Source organism: Phodopus roborovskii, unplaced genomic scaffold (assembly GCF_943737965.1).
Source record: "Phodopus roborovskii unplaced genomic scaffold, PHOROB, whole genome shotgun sequence".
In the NCBI taxonomy this organism is placed as follows: domain Eukaryota; kingdom Metazoa; phylum Chordata; class Mammalia; order Rodentia; family Cricetidae; genus Phodopus; species Phodopus roborovskii.
Genome location: NW_026126459.1, coordinates 5,550,924 through 5,573,217, shown reverse-complemented (window position 1 = coordinate 5,573,217; position 22,294 = coordinate 5,550,924). Strand labels below are relative to the sequence as shown.

Sequence of the window (22,294 nt, the reverse complement as noted above, 5' to 3'; positions counted from 1 at the left end):
TGTTACACAGAGAAACCCTGTCTCAAAAAACAAAACAAAAACAAAAACAACAACAAAAACCCCAGAAAACAAACAAACAAAAAAACCCCAAATATTTAGAAGGCAATTTGACAACATGTAGTCTTCATACAGGCCTGTGACCCTCCCTGCTGTGTGCTTTTGCCTAGACTTACAGGACCAGGATGAATTTCTGCCTGTGAAGGAGGCCTCACACCCAGCCATAAAGTTAAAGTGGTTGGTTCCTCCCATAGCAGTTACGGCACTGTTGTACCAGGGAGCACTTCTTGTCTGGTACTATAACACTATAACACATGGAGTAAGACCATTGATGTCCTCCCTACCCTGGAAGCTTGCATAGCACTTTCTAGCGCTATGAAAGATGTAGGGCAGGGAGGGTGTTTCCCAGTCAGTCGCAGCTTGATTTCTTCATGACATCAAAGCATGTGGTGTTCTCAGCTATTACTTGAGAGTCCTAGTACAGATGCCCCAGAAAATAATGGGTGCTGTCTTAGGGACATTTGGGGCTCCCTTGTTGGGAGGTATCCTGTGCTTGGCACTGAGTGAGACTCGTGTTTGATAATCCATTAGTAAACATTTCTGTCTTACAGCATATAATGATTCATTGTGAGTCCCCTTTTCCCATTAGACCTGAGAGTTCCATGAAAGTGAAAATCAGTCCTCTTCAGATAGCGTTCCTAACAGCCCTGACTTGGAAGTTTTGGAAGTTTAAAATGAATGAGTTAAGTCTAATAGGCTGACCACTTAATTGGATCTAATGTCTGCTGCATTGAAAACACCCTTCACATTTGTAATAGTAAATTTCCCTTAATGGCAGTGACTGTATCTATTGCTCTTCATAGCATCCTTTGCAGCAAAGCAGTGTCTGTTATATAACAGATCCTTTTGTTTCTTCAAAGGATACTCCTCACCCCCCACCACGCCCCCCCCCCCAGCTTTGATAGGAAACCAAGCAGGAATTTGAGATGGAATGGATCCGAGGTTGTGGTGATATACTGTTTATGGTCTAACTATAAAGCTTGCTTGGAGATCAGAATGCAAAGCTAGCCACTGCCATAGACACCAGGCAGTGGTGGCACACTTTTTAATCCCAGGACTCAGGAGACAGAGGCAGATGGATCTGTGAGTAGGCTACGTGAGAGTGAATCAGTCTAAAAGAGAAACAGAGCTCATACCTTAAATCCCAGCACTAGAAAGAATATAAGGAGCTCGGTGCAGTCTCAGGAGCAGTCTGAGATTTGGTGAGGAGCAGTGCAGTCTGGAGATATAATCTGGGGTTTGGTGGATTGCCCCTTCAATCTGAGCATTGGTAGTAGAGGTGAGAACTCCCTAGTGGCTGGCTGTTTTGCTTCTCTGATCTTCAAATATTGAACCTCAGTTTTTGCCTCTGGGCTTTTAGGAATACACATACTGGCAATTGGCACAGAAGTACCAAGGTTATAAGCCATGAGCTGACTGGCTTATTTTTATGTGTCGCCTAAAATCTATTTTAGACAGTTGGCCTTGCAGTAAAGGGAAAATGTTACAAATTAGCAGAGTACAAAAAGAGGAAACCTGACTCCTGGACTCTACTGCTCTCAGGTATTTTCTGTCAAACATTTATCACAGCCTGTACTTATTTGTTGTCACTGATTTGTTGTGTCTCCCATTTCCCTGAGCACATCACACACCTGGCACAGGGACTGCTATAACAGTGTTGTGATAAGTTCATGCTTGATGAATGAATACTGAACACTCTCCCCACCCCAGCTCCCAGCTCCCAGCTCCCAGCTCCCAGCTCCCAGCTCCCAGCTCCCAGCTCCCAGCTCCTACACTAAGTGTTGCTATTGAAAATAACCCAACAGCAGAACTTGGGAAATATCTTCTTCTCAGGGTACCTTCCACATACTTCCCAATTTCATTTAATTATTTATTTTGAAACAGGATCTCATAAATGTAAATGGTGTTTTAAATTGGTCTAAGTAATACAAACCCAGAGTCAGATATAGAATAAAAGGCTGAGAGATCAGAGAGAAGGAGCAAACCACTGCCACACCTTACCTCCTTAGTGTCTCAGCAGACCAAGCAGACCAGAGTGCCAGTTCTTGTTTCTCACTGCTTACATCCTTTTTCCGTCCAGCTACCTTACTTCCTGTCTGCCACCACACATGTATCCTCAGCTGGACTTGAACTGAGTATATAGGCAAAAGTTACTTTCTTCCTTCCTTTTTTTTTTTTTTTTTTTTTTTTTTTTTTTTTTTTTTTTTTTGGAAACAGGGTTTTTCTGTGTAGCCCTGGTTGTCTTGAAACTTGCTCTGTAGATCAGGACCAGGCTGGTCTTGAACTCACAGAGATTCACCTGCCTCTGCCTCCTGAGTGTTGGGATTAAAAGTGTTACCACCACTGCCCAAAAATGACTTTCAGCTTTGGTTTTCCTGCCTTTGTCCCCCAGATGCTGGGATTCCTGGGGTGTGTTACCACACCTAGTTTGTGTGGTACTAGACCTAGTGAGTGCTAGTCAAGTATCCTGCCAACTGAGCTATATCCTTAAGCCCCGCTTTTTACCTATTTAATTTCTTTTTAATTTTAGTTTTATTTTATGTGTATGGGTGTTTGCCTGTATTTATGTCCATGTACCACTCACATGCCTGGTGCTTAAGGAGGCCAGAAGAGGGCATCAGATCCCCTAGAACTGACATTACAGGTGGTTGTAAACCTCCATATAAATACTAGACATGGGACCTGGGCCTGTGTACTTAACCACTGAGCCATCATAAGAATAAAACTAGTGTGTCCAAAGTAGTCTGGTTCTAAGTGATAGGTTGTGTGCTTTTATAAATTTGAATCCATCCACTAAGTGAATTTAAGGATATAATATGAACTATAGTGTACAGTGTATGAATAAACACCCAACCCCTTCTCTGGACCTTCCCTGGAAAATATTTGGTTTGAAGCTAGTTAGTGGTGTCCATTGTTGAATTAGATTGGGTTTACTATTTATTAGGATTCTGTTTTAGAGGCCACAGATTCAGCACTTTGTCCACTCATCCCAAGAAATATTTAAAACCAGTCCAAATGATTTATTTTTATTTTTTTAAAACTTGGTATATGTGTACATGAGAGAACTTGAAGGAATTGGTTCTTGCACTGTGTGGGTCCCAGGGAATCAAACTTAGTCAGACTTACCAGCAAGTTTCTTTACCTATGAACCATAGATCATGCTAGTCTGGGGAGATTTGTGAGAGTAAGAATTTGGCATACTCTTCCTCTTTTGGTGTTTAGATCTCCTTATCATTCCACAAATAAATAAAAGCCAACAGAAATGCCTGCCTTTTACATATACTGTTACCAAATCCCACAAATTTAATGTAGCGTCGGTCTCTAAATGGGTTTGTGGGGGCAGCCTGTATATAGATAAACAAATGCATTTATAGGTAATGGATGGTAAGTCAACTGAGCGGTTGCCAGAAAAGAATGGGAAGACCCAGCTGGAAAGATGACTCAGTGGTCAAGAGCACTGACTGCTTTTCCAGAAGCCCAGGTTCAATTCCCAGCACCCACTCGGCAGCTCACAGCCAGCTATAACTCCAGTTCTAGAGGATCCATCCTCTTGTCTCCACAGGCACTGAATGTGTGTAGTATGCAGATAAATGTCTTCAGGCAGAACACTCATACACATGAAAATATAAAAGTTTTTTGTTTTGTTTTTGTGGTTTTTTTTTTTTTTTTTAAACAAAGAATTGGAAGAAAAAGAGAAGAAATCAGATTAGAAAAGTGACCAGCCCTAGGAACACCCTCACCCCTCCCGGTCCAAAACCAACAACACAGTTGCACAATGGTCCTCATGACCCTAGCTTGTATGGCTTACTTAGGACCACTAATTGGTATTTCAAAATTACTCTTGAGTAATAGCTGTTTCACTAATTATTCCTTATTTGAAATGTTCAGGCTTAATTGATTGTTTCTCTGTTCTCTGACATTTGTTATATTTATGCATTCTCTAGTAGCTTTCCTTACACTTGATCTTAGAAATTCTGTGGAAGAGGACAGGCTGCCCTTTTATCCTCTTCTATGTTGTTTAACTTGGCTTTCCCTTTCCTTTCGTATGAGTGGGTACTGCATGCTAAGTACTATACCTAAGAACTACAGGGACAAGGATGGGAACCCTAGCTTCTGTTCTGTTAAGTTGCGTGGCACAAAACAAAAAATTTAGAGGCCTGTGCTCTAATTTTCCTTGTTTGTAAAAGGAGATACTGATCCTAGCCATCTTCACAGAGCTACCCACCTTTGTCAGTGCTGAGGTTAAAATTCAGAGCCTTGTGCATGTTAGGTAAGACCACTGAGCAACAAGCCTGGCCTGAGTCTGAGGGAGGGCGTGTGTGGTGTGTGTGTGTGTGTGTGTGTGTGTGTGTGTGAGAGAGAGAGAGAGAGAGAGAGAGAGAGAGAGAGAGAGAGAGAGAGAGAGAGCATGAGCATGCATGCACATGTATGCATGGGGGGCAGGGGTCATGTAGGTAAATAAGTTAAACTCATGTCAGTCACTGAGCATAAAAGCAAACATGTAACATGGTGACTCCCTGCAATTGCTGTTTGTGTCTTACTGCTGTGTTGACCTGCACTTATGTTACTCTGCAGTCAGTTCCTAGGTTAAATTCCTCCACTGAAGTCCATTACCTCATCTCCTTTGAGCCTAATCTCAAAGTAGTGGTTTTCCTCACTACCAGATAATGAACCCAGGAGGTGTGTTATCTCAGCAGAGCTGACTTGTAGAAAATCCTGGGAGAAACAAAGTTAGGAGCTCAGGTTTTGACATCAGATTGTTTGGGTTCAAATCCTGCTCTACCCCTAATTAGTAAGACAAATTCTGTGAATTAATCTCTGTAGGCCTCACTTTCCAAACCTGTAAAATGGGTTAAGTGATACCCATCTTCTTACGGATCTTAGGAAAGTGAAGTGATTTTAAAACATGCATTGGTCTGTGAGCACTTGCCTAGCTTGTACAATGCCCCAATTTGATCCACATTACCACAAAATAATTCATGCAGCCAGGGGGGTGTAGAATAGGGTCTGGGACAGTACATGCTATAAAATATCAGCCATTGGCTAGTTGTTGCCTCTATTTAGTTAAGAGTTTATTTAACAATGTTAATTTGTAAATAATAACCTCTTCGTTAGATTCCCAAACCATGTCTATCATCATTTTGAGAGTCACTCAGTTCTTTATAGCCAATAGGGTTTCTATTGCTGTGAAGAGACACCATGACCACAGCAACTCTCATAAGGAAAACATTTAATTGGGGTGGCTGGCTTACAGTTTCAGAGGTTCAGTCCATTATGACGGTGGGGAGCATGGTGGCATGCAGGCAGACATGGTGCTGGCTACATCTTGGTCAGAAGGCAACAGGACATGTGGACTATAACACTGGGTGGTATCTGAGCATAGAAAATCTCAAAGCCCACCCCAACAGTGACACACTTCCTCCAACAAGGCCACACCCACTCCAATAAAGCCACACCTCCTAATAGTGCCACCTTCCCATGAGTTTATGGGGGCCAATTGCATTTACACTACCACACAAGGTAGGCTTTGCATTTGATTCTCCTGCCTCCATCTTCTGGGGGTGACAAACATATACTCCAGACTCTTGTTATTAAATGCCTACTGTAATAAAATACAAATAATATTCCTTTTCTTTTTCTTTTTTGAGACAAACGTTTACTTTGTAGCCCCAGGCTGATAGTGGAATTCATAGCAATCCTTTGTCTCAGCTTCCAGAGCATTGGGGTTATAGTTATGAGCCACTGTTCTCAGCTTAATAAGACTTTTAAATTAAAAAAAAAAAAAGCAACAACAACTTCAAGGAGCTTATAAACTAGCAGGGAAGATGTCCAGGGGTGATCGACCACACAGAAAAATGTATCACTGTACCGGTAGGAGATGGCACAAGTTACCCAGAGTAATTCTGAATGTAGGGGAGACCAGATGAAGAAAATGGACATTTTTAAGCAAAAAGAAAAATGGTAATTAAGGAAGAGTAAAACTTAACATTCTTGTTGGAGTGTTCCATCCTAGGGAAGGACAGCTGGTAACTCACCATGGCAGCCTGGGAAAGTGGTAAAATTAAGAGCAGTTTTTGAGGAGGCAGAATTGATGAACACGGTTCAGACATTATAAGTGCTGTGGAGGGAATGGAGTTTAGGGAGGAAGAAAATTTCTGCTTTGTACCTCTGACTTTGAGACATAGGCAAGAACCTAGTCTCCCATCCTTTGATGCTTCTAAAAACTGCTGTGTAGAAAAAAGCCCCTTCTCGTACACCACGTATGTGGCTCTCAGGGCCTGCAGCTGAAGCCTGTTGAGTGAAAGAGGACTTGCTTTGGCTGTGGGGTCCTCCTAGCCCTCCCCCTTACTTTTCTCAGTCTCGAAACCACAGCTGTGCCAGTCGTTCTTCTGAATAGAGATGGTTGGTGCTTACTTTAATAAAAATCCCTTTTGTTTCATTAAGCAGTGTTGCAGAATAGAGCTCGGAGAGACACCTGTCTCTTCACTAGCCCAGATGTGTATTGAGTCATACGGCTTGGTCTTCTCAACAGAGAAAGGCCCTGAGTGAAAAATGGAGAAAATAAACAGAGCAGAACCATGTTAATGGCGAGGTATCCTCTAGTCTAATGTGCTGCATGTGAAAATAGCCACAATTTTTAGATCTGAAAGAAAAGATTTTACAAATAAGCGAAACTGCTGGTCTCTGTGAAGAGCACTGGTTCATTCAGTATGCTTTTGTGCAAACACTTGCTGAAAAGCACACAGCAACTGGGAAGCTCGTTGTGCTGGGTGCTGGCCCCATTGTATTTTCCTTGAGCTTAGAATTGTTTTCAGGCCCAAGAGGAAGGCTGAGTCCTGTAGGTTTTAAGCAAGAGGCAAGACTGGGTAGTTTGTGGATTGTTATCGCCCTGCAAGACCCTTCGCAACTTCCTCTTGCCACCCACAGCAGAATGCGGAAACCCTGCTGTCAGGCCACTTCTGCAGTTACACAGTTGCAGTTTGGGGATCCTCCTTTAATTTTTTGGACTTTTTCTACGTTTGAGAATGGGTCTGCTGTGGTGGAACTGTTGACTGACCTTCACCTCTTCTCTCTTTGCTGTCATGCAGTGCTGCAGTTGAAGCTCCAGCAGCGGCGGACCCGTGAGGAGCTGGTGAGCCAAGGGATCATGCCGCGTAAGTGTCTTCCTCACCATTTGTACGCTTGCTCTTTATGTTGGTGTGGCTCCTGTGTGGCATAGGAGCATCAAACAGCAAAGGGCCACAGGTCTATTTTCCAGTTTTACCTGCCTCTTACTTTACCATCAGGAGTTCTTGAGGGGTCATCAATCACCCAGATTCATCACTTTCAGTGAAACAAGCGGTGGTAGGCTTTGAGGGTCAGCAAATAAACCTTAGCTTTTAATCGGTACCTTTCATGGGCTTTACAACTTCCCGTCATGAGAGGAGCAGAGACTGTTCTGGTGGTGTACACCACCTCTGCTTTGCTATTGTGGACAGGTATTGTCAGTGGACGACAGCTTATTTTAGAGAGATCCTGAGGCACCCATGGTGATATGGGTGTGTGCATTCCTGAATGGAGCTGTTGATGAGCTCCTGTGACACTGGGCCATTGGCTGCATCCCTTGGGGGAGAAATGAAACCAAACTTAGAATTTATTAGAGACAAGAAAGCCTACTTTGACTACTAAGAGCACTGTTGACAGTGTAGGCTGGGGCCAGCGGTCTGCTCTTTTGACATTTCCTAGTGAGTTCTCAGCAGATCACACAGGTGCCCCTCCCTCCCCTGGTGGTATGTTATTACCACTGGGACCCACCCTGAAGAAGACAATATATGCATGCGCACACACACTCGCACACACACTCACCAGCAATGCCTGCTTTTGTGAGAAAACTGATCTCTGCCTCACCTCAGTGCCTGCTCCCCTGCTGTCACCATAGTATCCATATTGTCAGTTACCTGTGTCAGTAATATGTGCAATTGATAGTGTAAGATAAATCTGACCCTGCTTTGAGGAGATTTATGGTTAGAGAGGCAAGACTGATAAGGGGGAAATGGAGACAAATGAAGATAATTTGAGAGCCTGGTAGTGCTGTGTAATAAATTAAACTGGTGTATTTGTTAACTGTAACAGGAAAAAAAAAATGGAGTTCCTTTGGATAAGCTAAGAAACCTGGTGTGGTGGTACAGTCCTATAATTTTATCATTTGGGAGGCTGAGGCAGAAGGAGTTCAAGGTCAGACAGGTTAATTTGAGACTATGTCAAAACAAACAAAACAGAAAAGGAGTATCAAATAAGCCAGTGTCTGGAGTATGATGAGCCAGGAGTAAGGGGTACCCTGAGAAAAGGTGCATTGGTTTGTAAACCCATTTGGGAGCCACTGAAGGCTTGTAAACAACTGAGGATGGTATTTAATTCATACCACGATGTCAGTCTTTTTGTTCACTGCACTTTACTACAGCATGATTCACCTGTTGTTCTTTACAGTCTGTGATCTTCCAGAGAAGGATTCCCACCCCAGCTCTCAGTGTCAGGGCTTCTGCAGTAGACTGGCAGAGCTACTGATGGGCAGGAGTGTGTTTTATGGAGCATTCCAGAACTGCCAGTCTGTGAACCTCATCAAGGAGCAAGCTTCATCTGCTTACCCCTTTGCAAAGGGCGTATATGTTTAGTGTCCACTTTGTACTTAAGGTGGTTTCAGACAACATTGAGGTGAAGGAAACACATTGCCCTCATACCTGCCCTCTAGACATTAAACAACAGTCCACTGAGTGCAGATCCATGGTGGGCTGGCTGCAAATGCATCGACAGTTTGAGAGCCTTGTTCTGGAATCTGCTGGCAGTAGGTTTGGGATCAGGTGTTGTGAGGAGTGGACTGCCCATGTTCTTCTTCCCAACTTTCATGTGCCACTGGGGATCATTTGGATAGAAGCTTCCTTGCTTGCCACTTCTGTAGTGTGATGCTCAGAAATTGCAGTTGTCCTTGTGTACCTCCAGCTACCTGAACTCTTAGACAAAGTCACTTGCTTGTGTTTCTGTTCCTCAGTACCTGGCCCTGGATGAGTAAAGACAGCTGATTGCAAACTGGCTAGAATTCTGGTCACAGTGTTTGAAATAACCCCAGTCAACTCTCTCATCTTACTGAGAGTGCAGGGTCTCAAGCTGTCTTAGAGTCTAACTGCATGTTTGAGTTGTTCCTGTCCCAAGGAGTTTCAGGTGTGAGATTCTCCCCTCACCAGTGTGTGGGAATGCAGGCTTAAGTCCCAAGCTCCCTAAGAGCCTCATTGTTTTTGCTAGCCCACAGTGGTGAGTAACCCTACGTCAGTATCACCTGGCCTTCCCTGAGTCCTGCCATGCCCAGTATCCCCACCATCACCCTTTACTGTTGCTTACTACTGTCCTCATTCCACTTAAAGACTTAAGGGAAGCATGGGCAGTGCCAGCAAGTAAACAGAAAGGTAACAGCTACTCCCAAGTATCCACTTACAGTTCATTGGTTGGCTTAAGAAATTTCCAGATCTTTACATGTAAGTTTGTTGTACATCTGAGGTGAAGGGTAGGTAAGCCAAGGCAGAGAAGGGACAAGATCGTTGTGTCTGCATTTTATTCCTGGTTTATACCTTAAATCTTTTTATCAGATCTTTTTTCTTTTCCCTTATAATTGTGGTAAGGAAGATCAACCTAGCTTACCCCAGAGCCCTCATTCACAGCCCCATGTAGAACAGACTGCTTGATTGAGCTCAGACAGCAAATCTGCGGTATGTGATGTGCTTTTGTGGTTCTTTTCCCATCACAGTTGTTCTTGTTCTGTGTGCTGTTCAGCATTGGGAGTGGCCTTCTTGTAAGACTGGGGCAGGCGGGTGAAATCCTCTAGTTCCCACATTCCTTTCTCTGTGGCTCATGTGTTCTGTTCATGTGTCTCAATTGTGGATATGGAGCTGGCTTCTGATGTGCTTTACACAGGACCATTTTCCAGTATCCTTTATTCTCATTATGTAAGCACATGTCTCAAATATAACACCACTTAAACCCATCAAATACAGAGTGCCAGAAAGTGGGGGCCCACACAGTTTTGGCTCTGAGCTTTCTCTAGTGCTTCTGAGGAAAAGGGAAGGTGGCACATGCAGAAAGCAAGCAGGCTGTTCAGTCCAGAGCCAGTGATGCCCTTGTAATCAGAATGAAGACTCAAGAGACTGGCCTGCACACCATGCACACACACACGCACGCACACACACAAATGCACATACAGGAGTGTAGGTCCGAGGTAGTGACAGTGTTCTGACAGGGCCAGTTGTACATAACCCTTTAAGGAGGCCAGTGTGGATATTGTGACTCCGTGGATGTGAGAGAAGAGTCATGGTTGTTTTTTTCTGTCTTGGCCTGTGTCACTGAGACTCCTTGACAACAAGCAAAAAGCAGGAGTATTTCTGGTGCTGCAGACAACCTGTCCATCTGTCCTCATGAGCCAATACAGAGCAACTGTGACACCCCGGCACATAAGTGGAGGAACAAATATTTGTCCTTGATGTGCTCTGGGGGCTTGGCTTGGTCCTCCTGAACTTGTCTTTTTAATTTCTTCATATCCCTCCATTACTTTCTTCTCTTTGTCTTTTTGATACTGGAAATTAAACTCTGGTCCTTATATGATGGACAAATGATCTTCTTCCTAAGCTCTATCCAAGCTATACCATGTTTGCTTTATTTCGCTTTATTTATTTTTCTTTGTGTGTGTGGGTGTGTGTGTGTGTATGATGTGTCTGTCATAATCTGCCAGCTGATTATGAATTGTAGATGTCTGTGTATGAATGTGTGTGTGTGTGTGTGTGTGTGTGTGTGTATGTGTGGTGAGTCTGTGTGTATGTGTGTATCTGTGGGTATGTATGTATATGTCTGTATGTGTGTAGATTTCAGGAGTCACTTCTTCATTCAAGTCTCAGGAATTAAATAGGTCATCAAGCTTGGCAGCAAGCACCTTTACCTGCAAAGCCACCTTGAACCATGTCTTTACATTTTAATGGTGTTTCTCTGTCTCTAGTCAGTGCCATTGGTGACTCTTATATCTGACTAGTTGGAGAATTCAGAAGGTATGAGGGCAGCTAGTTAGTGTCATCCAAAAGGCCTCCTCAAAGGTGCTCAGACACACTGACACAAGAATAATTGGTTCTGCTAGCTGATGGTTTGTAGGTCTGTGTGTAAGCCCTGTGTGTCTCATGCTGACCCTACAGAATGGCTATGAGCTGTTTATTCCCAGGGATCTGAATAGACTGACCCAGCTTCACTCCATCCTTCCAGTTCTGCAATCTGACTCTCTTATCCATGTTGAATGAGGATGTTAGCCGCCTGGCCTACACAGTGACAGTCTGCCAGTTATCACCCATAGCTAATCTTAAGTGATCATTTCTTAGGCCCCAGTGTTTGCTGAAGATTACCTGTTGAGATTATCTCTTCTGGGTCAGATGAACAGGTAAAAGAGATAATCTTACTTTGACAAAAAGTTACACTATGAAGTGTTAAATTCATTACTACATTCCCTTTTCCATTCTAGTTAAATTCTTCTTTTGTGGGTCAGGGGAGGGTGGACTGAACCAAGCCTTGTTACGATATAAACTACCTTTGTTTCCTACTAAAGATCAAGGTGACAGAGTTGTAGTTTCTGGGAAATGTTTGCTTACTTTCAAAGGTGTGTGTGTTTTTCTAAACATTTACTTATTTTACTATGTATCAGTGCTTTGCACTTATGCATGTAAGTGCATGTCTGGTCAGAAGAAAACATCAGGGTTCCCTCAAACTGAAGAGGCAAACAGCTGTGAATGGCAATGTGGGTGCTTGGAATCAAACCAGAGTTCACTACAAAATCAACAAACTGCAGAGCCAAATCATGCCTGAGAATGTGGTTTGTTTGTAGCGAAGGATGATACCATCAGGGATGTGATGTGCTGTCTCAGTAGATGCTTCATAGATGAGTGCCTTTGTGTGGGGCCAGAGAAGGCAGACCCTTGCCTCTCTAGGCTTCCATTGTCTCCATTTGCTCAAGTCCATGTTGAAGTTGCTAGAAGGCCTATATGTTAGTCTCTGAATTACTAACCCTGTGAATCAGTGGTTTGGCCAAGATCTACTCTTTGCAGAAGGTGCTTAGAAACATTCCACCCCCAACACACCTTTGCCCATGCTCAGTTCTGGCTGCCCCAGGCTCCTACTGCTTCCAGACACTTGCTCTCAGAGCCTCAGCACAGCCCATCTGGTTTTCAGACACAGGTGGTTTTGGCAGAAAAGATACTTTCCTATCCTTTTGGCATCTCCCCTTAATCCTTTCCTTTTCCTTTCCTCTCTCCCTTCCTCCTCCAACTCCCCCTCTTCATCATCATCTTCTTTTTGGTTAAAGCAGAGACCTGTGTGAGACAACGTGTTCTCTTTCTAAAGGAATGTGACTGTTAACTGTAGTTGCAGCTCTAATTTTTGTGGGGTTTTTTCTTGTTTTATTTTTATAAACACTGGTAAAATGTGTATGTCAGGAATGAGCTAGACTAATTCCTAGATTTGAAGCCCAGAGAAGATTGTGTTAGGGATGTGGGCATATGGTCCCTAGAATGTTCTCTTTTATCTCAGGAAAACCAGCTGGGCCCATGGCTCCTGGGAGTTTCATATTGCACTCTTGATGGACATTGAAGTCCTTGTCTCTCTTCCTGCTGTTCCAGGGTGTGTGCCTCAGTGAACAGTGACTGGCATAGAGCCTCCTGGTTGGACCAGTTGCTCACAAGTCCTAAAATAGGAGTTTGGAGTTCATTGCGTGTTGTGCCCGAATCTAAACCAAAAAACAAACAAACAAAAAACCAAAAACCAAGGGCAAGCTTTGTTGAACAGAGTAGAAAAAGTCTTTTTTAAATTTCTACTAACATTCTATTTATTGGTCAGGCATAGTAGCACCCACCTTTAATCCCAGCACTCTGGGAGACAGAGCCTGGTCTACAGATGGAGTTCCAGGATAGCCAGAGCTATGTAAAAAGACCTTGCCTCAAAAATAAAACAAAAATTATATATCAGATGGATGGGTTCATTTGTGTCTCAGTGTATGTATGTGTGGAAGGTGGGCTGAAGCACTTGAGGGAGTTGGTTCTCTCCTACCATGTTCATCCCAAGGATCAGGCTCTTGTCATCTGGCTTAGCAGCAAGTGCCATTTCCTGACAGATCATCTCACTGGCCTCCAACTAATCTTTTAACATGTAACTTTGTCCTACAAATTGCTGTGTAGACCAGGAGAGATCTGCTTGCCTCTGCCTGCCTACTGCTGGGATCAAAGGCGTGTGCTGTCATGATGGGCTTCCAAGTAATCTTTTTGATGGAGATGTTATATAATTTTAATATCTTTTTTAAAAGAACAGAAGGTTGGTGTGCTCTTTATAATTTGTCCTTAGTGTCTGAGGTATAATATAAAGTGAACAGATAGTAATGTGCAGCTGTTGTACATACTGCATCTGAGAACCTGTCTCAAAACAAAGCCCAAAAGACAAGAAAGAAGCAGAGCAGACTGGGAGACCGTCTGGGTAGCTACTTTGCTGATTCTCCAGCCCAGCATCCTTGAGGTCAAGGTTCATCCTCAGCACCATACACAGATGAAAGACAGAAATCGTGATAGAGGTACCACCTGCCACCTCTGATGATGGTGATGGTTTAGGTTCTTCGGGAGTAGGATATTATTCTCAGAAGGACAAAGATTTATCTTTAGCTTATCTAAACAGAAGACTAAGGGATATTCAGAAAAAGGTCAGTTTTGGGTGTCTCTGTCTGTTTATCTGTGTCCTTGTGTTTTAAGGCTCCTTTCCAACTTGTAGATCATCTTCTCTCAGCTTCCCAATTGCTTGCTACCATGGCTGGCTAAGTCTTAATTTTTTTCTTAGCTATTCTTAGCTTCAGTACAGGAGGCTGTACTGAAATCAGACTAGTCTGAAGCCTTTGGCTGCAGAATGATATGAAGTCACATGTAAGCACCAGTGGCAACCATAAGGACCTAACACTCTCTCTCTCTCTCTCTCTCTCTCTCTCTCTCTCTCTCTCTCTCTCTCTCTCTCTCTCTCTCTCAAGTTAGCTATGGTGATGGTGATATGTGCCTACAAACAGACTGGGGAGGTGACTAGAAGATCCCTGGGACTTGCTGGCCAGTCTAGCCCAGTCATCAAGATCAAGGTTTAGCAAGAGACTCTGTTTAAAAAAAAGAAGGTAGAGGGCCAGTAAGATGGATCAGTGGGTAAAGGCACTTTCTGCCAAGCCTGATCACTTGTGTTTGATCTCTAGGACCCACATAGTAGAAGCAGGGAAATCCAGATAATTGCCTTCTGATTTTTATACATGCACCATGATGTGCACCCCCCCCCACAATCCACAAAATATATAAAATATAAAAGGAAAAGGAAATTTTAAAAGGGGCCAGAGGGATGGCTCACTAGTTAAGAGTGCTTACTGTTCTTGCAGAGGACCAGAGTTAAGTTTACAGCACTCATGTGGGGTGACTCAGCAGCTACTTCTGTTGCTATAACAAAATACATAAAAATAATCAATTTATAAAATGTTGGTTTTGCTCACAGTTTATTTCAGTTTATATATGTGTTTGCTCCCCTGTATGTCTGTGCACCACATGTGTGCTTGGTACCCAGAAAAAGGCATCAGATCTCCTGGAACTGGAGACAATGGTTGTAAGCCACCATGTCAGTGATAGGAACATATTCTGTGTCTTCTGCAAGAAAATAGCTAGTGCCATGGTTTTTGAGATTGTGATACATGATTGACAGGCCTGTGGGAACCCAATATGCCCTGGTGAGAGTGCACAATGAAGCGAAACTGTTCAGTTCATACAGCTGGGAAGTGGAGAAAAGAAAGAGGGATGGGCTGGGGTCCCATTGTCCTCACCTTTTTAAAATCCTCTCTCTCCTATAGAGTTTATCACGTCCTGGTATTAGCTGGGCTTAAGGACCAACCATGTCTTTTCCTCTGGGAAACATAGAAGCCATAGCAACCAAAGTGTTTGGCTCTGATGATTTTGTTGTTGTTTGGTTGGTTGGTTGGTGTGGTTTGGTTTGGTTTTTTGAGACAGGGTTTCTCCATGGCTTTGGAGGCTGTGCTGGAACTTGCTCTGTAGACCAGCCTGGACTCGAACTCACAGAGATCCACCTGCCTCTGCCTCCAGAGTGCTAGGACTAAAGGTGTGCACCACAAACGCTTGACATTTGGCTCTGGTGTTTTAACCATTAGTGTATCCTATCTTTGACATTTGTATGTACTAGTCTGTGTACCCCCTCTCCTAACTGTAGTTTTTCTCATCACTGGTGGGTCAACTGGGAACTTATAGAATAGCTTGTACCTCAGATCAGATCTCTGCTTCCCGCATTCATCCTTTCTGTGTGTGAATGGGTGGGGTATATGTGTGTGGAGGGCAGAGGTACTGTTCCTCAGGCCCCAGAGCCTCCCATCTCCCAGCCCTGGTGTTACAACTAAATCCAGCTTTAAACAAAACAAACAACATCAACAAAAAGTATGTTTCAGAGATTTAATTTATGTTCTCACAAACACTTTACTGACTGAGCCATCTCCTGCACCCCTCTGTCTTCTTTCTTGATAGTTGGCTTTTGTGTTGGTCTGTATAGGGGTGACAGCCAGGTACCAAAACAAGGGTGGTGTCATGCCTTCATACCAAAACAGGATATGTGTTGAAGAATACTCATGACTCTTAGTTTGGATCTTGCTTGCCCTATATATGTGGCCTCTTTTCTACTCAAGCTGTCTGCAGTTCTCACAATTTCATTCTGGTTCTTATCATCATAGTCAGGCCCTAGAACTGTTGACATGACTCTTTGGTTAGCGGTCTTTGTTGCAGATATTTTGGCAGGCGTAGTGTGTCGGCTGAACATAGGGACAAAGAGTGGATTGCTTCATGCACGTGCTGAGAGGGCAGGAGGGAGGAGACTGCAGCAGCAGTGCCGTTAGCAGACAGCAGAGCACTTTCACTTTGTCCAACACCAATAATCACTGGGTGTGGTAGTAAGTGTAGCTGCTGTTTTGTGGATGAGGACAGAAGCCACGGAAGTCACATGACTTGCCCTTGGTTTTACTGCCACTTAGAAACAGAGGCAGATTCAGCCCAGCTTTTCTGTCACTGATTCCCAAAGGAAACAGTTTATAGTGAGACTTACCCACACAGGAATCTTCACCTCTGGAAATGCTTGAAAAGGCTGTGATGAGGCTCACATGGTAGAGTGCTTCCCTGCCGTGCATGAAGTCCTAAGTCCAAACCTGAGCAACACATAAACACACAAGCCTGTCATCCCAGCTCTCAGGGGACAGGGCAGGAGGCGGGCAGAATCTCAAGATTGATCACCGTCTGCTACATTAAGCAAGGTCAGGCCCAGCCTGAGCTATGTGAGAAAAACAGGGCAGGGAAGGGGTTTCACTTGAAACTGAAACAGCATCCAGTTGAAGACCTGTGATCGGTTAGGTCAGGAGATCCTGTTTGGGGGGGGGGGGGTAGAGGTGAGAGTGACTATCCAGGTTGTTGTCCATGCTTGTCATTTTGGGAGACTGGAAGTCTCTAGGCAGCTTTCTGTTTCTGATACCTTGTATTAAATAGAGAGTGTTTAGTTCCTTCTGGGCTATGGATGCTTTTTGAAGAATATTGAATAGTTGTCTAAGCAAGCACCTACAATTCATTACATGATACTAAACCCTCAGAGCTAATCCAGTGGGTTTGCCATTCCTTGCCTGGGTATAGATCCCAGAATCATTTCCTTGATGCTCATGTCAGCCCTTACACATCAGTGTCATAGCCAACCTATCCCCTTCCATAGTATGTGAGCGGCCTTTTTATCCCTGCATCCCGTCTGGGCTTTGTGCTCTTCCCCTGCTGGGTGGAACACCTAGGTATGATGACCACTTCCCAATCCAGTCAGTGGGATCATCCCAGCAGGAACAGGTTCTAGCCCAGGTCTGAGGAAAATGTCAGTACCTCAGATCCAGTCCAGGACCTTGCATGTGCTAGGCTCTGCTACTGAGGTGCCCACACCCAGCCTGAGTCTTTGGCTGCCAGGCATATAGCTCTAGAAATTAGAACTCTTTAGTCATGAAGTCAGCAGAGTTGAAATGTCAACCTAGGCAATCAGTGGGCTTGCAGATGTCAAAGGCAGATGGCCCTTATATCCCAGAGCTGAAAATTCAAATCAGGCTGTTGAGAAAGTTTGTGAAGTCCTTCTACATGTATTGCTCATCACTTGGGGTGTTGAAGAATGAGCAAATTTTAAGCTCCACCTTCTTGCTTCTTCTTTTCCTTTAGCCTAGTGAAATAATTATGTTCAATATTTATTTATTTTGAGTCTTCAAGACAGGGTTTCTGTGTAATAGCCCTGCTCTCCTGGAACTCACTTTGTAGACCAGGCTGATCTCAAACTCACAGAGATCTGCCTTCAATAAAAATTGAAACCCTAAACATCACAACTAGGAAGAAGGGCTGACTGTGGAGATCTGCTGCTGACAGCGTGCATCCCCTGAGTGCAGACTTGGAGTGAACTTAAAGTGCAGCCAGGGTTGAACCACCAGTCCACATGCATACAGACACCCCAGGGTGGGTGGTCTATAGGGAATGAGGAACTGGGCTTGCTGGCTAAGAGCAGTCCATGATGAGAAACATTTCCAGAACTGTCTGGTGGGCCCTGGAAGGCTGAATTGCCTGGACACTTAAGTAAATCTAGAGGTGCTGGTTTGATGCCCTTCCTGCTTCAGCTCATCAACACAGCCTTGCAGGCACTTTGAACTCAGCTCTGAACCCTCCTTTAAATGGTTAGACAGTATATTCCTGAGAACATGGAAACCATAACTCTGTTTATTTTTTTTAATTCACAAATGTGCTCATTAAGGGTAGCAAGCTTGTCAGGCAGGAAGAAAACAGGTGTTAGTGAGAAGGTCCAGAGTACCAAGTGCTACAGCCAGCTGGGGTGGGGCCCAGTCTTCGACGGAAGCTGTGATGAGGGATACCACAGCTTTTGGCCAGTGTGTCCTTGTGTCTGAGGCTTCTCTGTTCTTCTGCTCAGTCCAAGCTGCACACTTGCCTTTGCTCAGAGTGTCACCAGATCCCCAGGGTGGAGAAAGGGTCCAGAACTGCCCCCTGCCTCCAGAACTGTGTGCTTGTAACAGTTCTGGTGTTTACAAGGGTCTTAGAGGGCTTTCTCCTTGCAGAGACTGCCTTCTTGGAGTTCTGGGAATGTGAAAGTTGAGATGAGTGATGTTCTAGACCTGCCTGACAAAGATTTCCAGGCAGCAAGGAAGGGGAAGACAGAGTCCACATGAGCACATCCCTCCTGGCTGCACACTTAGAGTCTGTTCTTTCCATCTACCCAAGGCCAGGATTTTAAACCATTCTCTGCTTCCCAGGGTCCCAGCTCTTTAACATGGAAGCTTGGCTGACTTGGGCTCCCCAGTGTCACTTGATCCTGCATCAAGAAAGCCCAGGGCTTTGCCCATATCATCTTACATCTCTACCACCAAGCCACCTTCTGTAATGTGCTTTAACAAAGCTGGCTGGGCACACACAGGGGTTGCCCGACCTTAAACCCCAGGGAGCTGTCTCAGCTCCAATTCCTCCCACATGAACCTGGGACATGCTTAGCTAGATGTCTTCACAGACTAAAGGAGGATCCATTGCTCTCTCCTCCTCCTGCCTGGCAGAAGTAGCTATTGAAATGGCCAAACCTGTTGTCAGGGAGTAAAATTCAGGATGAGAGAGAGAAACACAACCTTAGGTAGGTTGCCCAAGGATAGGAACCAGCATGCTGGTCAGGATTAGATGAAGGAAGAAGGGCAGGCTAGAGAGCTCGGTCTGGATGGGAACCACCCTCTGTGCTCTCTGGCGGATAACTGCATCTCAGCCAGGGCTGGCTTCACTGTATAAAATTGGAATGGTAGTCCTTAGAGTCTAGGATGTAGTTGTTAAAACATGAGTCTTCACGGCTTTGCCATTGCTATCTTGAGTTCTCCTGGTCGCTTCTCAGTCTCCTGCCCTAGCTTTGTCCAGCACAAGAGTTCTCCCAGCTCTGCATCCCAGTCTGTGTGAGACCCAAGGGTGCTCCCTGGAGTGCAAGCCCTGATTTTCAAACTATAGTTTTCCAGGTCTTGGAAACCTTGGACTCTCTCAAATGGGCCCACAGGCCCTCCTTCTGAACCCCCATACTTCTTGTTTATTGCTGTGGTCAAGCCTGCCTTTCCACATGGCCCATAGTCAGATCTGCATCTAACTAGTGCATCTAATTGGTGCAACCATGACATGTCACCACCCACTCCCACTGTGCACCAATTTGACAGGTTCTTTTCTGTTTTTTGAAGAAGTTGAGAAATTAACTCAGAGAAGCAGAAATTCTCTTTAACAGAATTAAGCTGTAACTATGTAATCATTTTCTAGGTTTTTTTCCCCCCACTAACTTTTCTGGGCTTTATACATGGAACATTACCTACTACAGGTGTGTGTGTGTGTGTGTGTGTGTGTGTGTGTGTGTGTGCGTGTGTGCGCGTGCGTGCGTGTGTGTGTGTGTGTGTGTGTGTGTGCACGCACATGTGGGAGGACATCCTCACATATTGGCCTCATCCTTCACCCTCACTGTTGGCTGCTGTGCATCAGGCTCCCTGGCCTGTGAACTTCCAGGGATTCTCCTGCAGCTCTGGGTTACTAACATGTACTTCTGGGCCTGCCTTTATATGGGTTCTGAGGATTTGACTATGTGACATATGCTTTACTCACTGAACCTTCTCTACAGTGCTCCTTGGGTAAAATATTAAATTAGCATATTAAAGCATTATCAGCGGGCATGGTGGTATATGCCTGTTATTCCAGTACTTGAAAGGCTGTATCATCCTGAGTTTGAGTCTAGCATGAGCTACATAATGAGACCCCATATGAAAAAAAAAAAAATCTGGGCCTATCCCTGACATATACATAAGCACTCAGTGAATATTAGTTTCCTTCTTGTTAATGTGAGAAAGTGCCCTCAGCTCAGTGGCTTTGAAGCTATGTGCATCGTGGCTGTCTCTCTTCTCAGCATTTTGCATTGGCAGTCCCTGTTCTCAGTATGCAAATGGCATGCACCACCCCTTGTGTCAAGCTGTGTCTGTACTTGTGAGACATGTTTCTAGAGTTTGTGTGTTACCCCTGGGATGGCCAGTGTAGGGAGTTCGGGTAGCCAGGGGTTTAGATAATCACCTATGGCTCAGCAGGTGGTGGTGTGCACTTATGCCCATGTGGAAATGGATTTGGTTCATCTGTTTTAAGACAGGGTCTCCCTACATAACTCTGACTGTCCTGGAACTAACGCTGTATGTAGACCAGACTGTCCTAAAACTCAGAGGTCCTCCTGCCTCTGCCTCCTGAGTGCTGGGATTAAAGAAGTGTTCCACCTTGCCCAGCCTGGCTCTTTTATAATCGAGTTTATTTATTTGTATCTGTCTCTGTCTCTGTCTCTGTCTCTGTCTCTCTGTGTGTGTGTGTGTGTGTGTGTGTATGTGTGTGTGTGTGTGTGTGTGTGTGAGAGTATGAAGTGTACTAGATGCAGATGCCCTCCAAAACTAGAAAGGTAGGTATTGATCCCCTGGAACTGGATTTACAGGCTATTGTGAGCCACCTAAAGTGGGTTCTGAGAATTGAGCCCAGAGCCTCTGTCTTAAGAAAATAATACTGGGCAGAGCCTCAATTTCCAAAAATCAGTCCCACCGTGCATCGTGCCAGTGGTTAGGACTCAGTACTGGGACACAGGTCCCTTGACCCAGGAACTTTTCCAAGTTTTTAACCTGTGTCTGAGCTGTAGGTCCTTCCTGGTAACTGGAGGTTCAAGCTCCCCCCCACCCCCCACACTCTCACTCACTCTCATATCCCATTGCTGACCACTTAGGGCCCCTTCTTATTTCCCCCATTAGCTTACTGAATGAATGATTACTGTATGATTCTGTGTGCTTGGCATTTGAAGAATGGAAAATTCTGTGAGGCGTGGAAGAATTAGACGGAGCACCCTGACATGCTGCTGTGGGGTGCGTGGTCACAGCAGACTGACAGTGAACAGGTATGGCAGCATTGTGTGCTGGTGGCCAGCGTTTGTTTTCTGGTGTTTACTTGTGTTCTAAGCCCTCCTACAGCTAGTCCATCACTCTCAGACCAGGCTTGTGCTCCCAGGCCCGGAAAGCCAGTTTTGCTGTGGGTACAGTCTTGTACAGTGGAGTCAGGAGCCAGGCCCTCTGGGCAGCCTGGGAGGTTCCTTGGAATGGCTTCTCCAGCTGATCTGGTTGATCTTGAAATTGTCTGTTAAGTCTAGAGCTCCCCCTGCTGTCAGAAAATGGGAGGGTTCTCTGAGCTTTTAAAATGAAGTTTTCTTGTTATTATTACTTTTTTCCCCCCACCCAGACAGGTTTCTCTGTGTAGCCCTGGCTGTTCTGGAACTTGCTCTGTAGACCAGGCTGGCCTCAAGCCACCCGCCTCTGCCTCCTAGTGCTGGGATTAAGGTGTGCACCGCCACTACCTGGATATTATTACTATTTTTTAAAATTATCTTTCAGCAAAATGCAGCTGGGACCTTGAAGCTCCTCTGAGCATGCTGTTGGGAGGCCTATCCCCAGGGAGTGAGGGGCGGAAGCACAGAGGCCAGCAGGATAGGTCCTATCTGTGCTCTTGCTACTTTTAGCGGCTCCCACCCTTACCCTCCTACCACAGCCAGCAGCCTGGAAGGTTATCTTTGCACACAGTCTCACAGCTGTCTGCAGCCTTGGGCAGCAGAAGTGAAACTGACCACAGTCTTGCATATTTCTCACCTACTGCCGTTGTTCCCTAGTGAAGTGAGCCACTCGCTTCCCCATCCTCCTCAGTGTCTTGGGTTGTCATGTGTCACCTTACAAGAGATGAGGGGTGCTTGTGGTGCATTTGCAGAGAGGCTATGGCTGGACTTGCCACTGGAGACAGAAGTTGAGGTCCCTGTGATAACCCTGGGCTCCAGAATAGGACCCAGCCTTCTATCAGCAGTAATATGTGTCCTTTCACCAGGGCCAGCCAACAATGACTGAGATGAAGCTGAGTTCATTTTAATAGTGCTCTTGATACCAGCTGAAGAAGGAAATATCACTGAGAAGACACAAGCCTTTTTGGTTTAACTATCCCATTTAGCCACTACAGTTCCTAATGAGACTGAAAAAGCAAGGTGGATCCACTCACATCTCTTCTGAACCAGGCGATCTTGGAGACCAAGAGTG

The 22,294-nt window shown here is 44.8% G+C and overlaps 1 protein-coding gene across 2 annotated transcripts in view; it reads left to right on the top strand.

Moving 5' to 3' along the window:
- The window catches only part of Mrtfa (myocardin related transcription factor A), an 87,041-nt gene that overhangs the window by 49,313 nt on the left and 15,434 nt on the right, over window positions 1-22,294 (top strand). For both annotated transcript variants that reach the window (XM_051189427.1, XM_051189426.1), the window contains exon 2: window positions 7,146-7,211. In XM_051189427.1, the coding sequence (XP_051045384.1) occupies window positions 7,146-7,211 (66 nt within the window). The remainder of the gene's footprint in view (window positions 1-7,145; window positions 7,212-22,294) is intronic.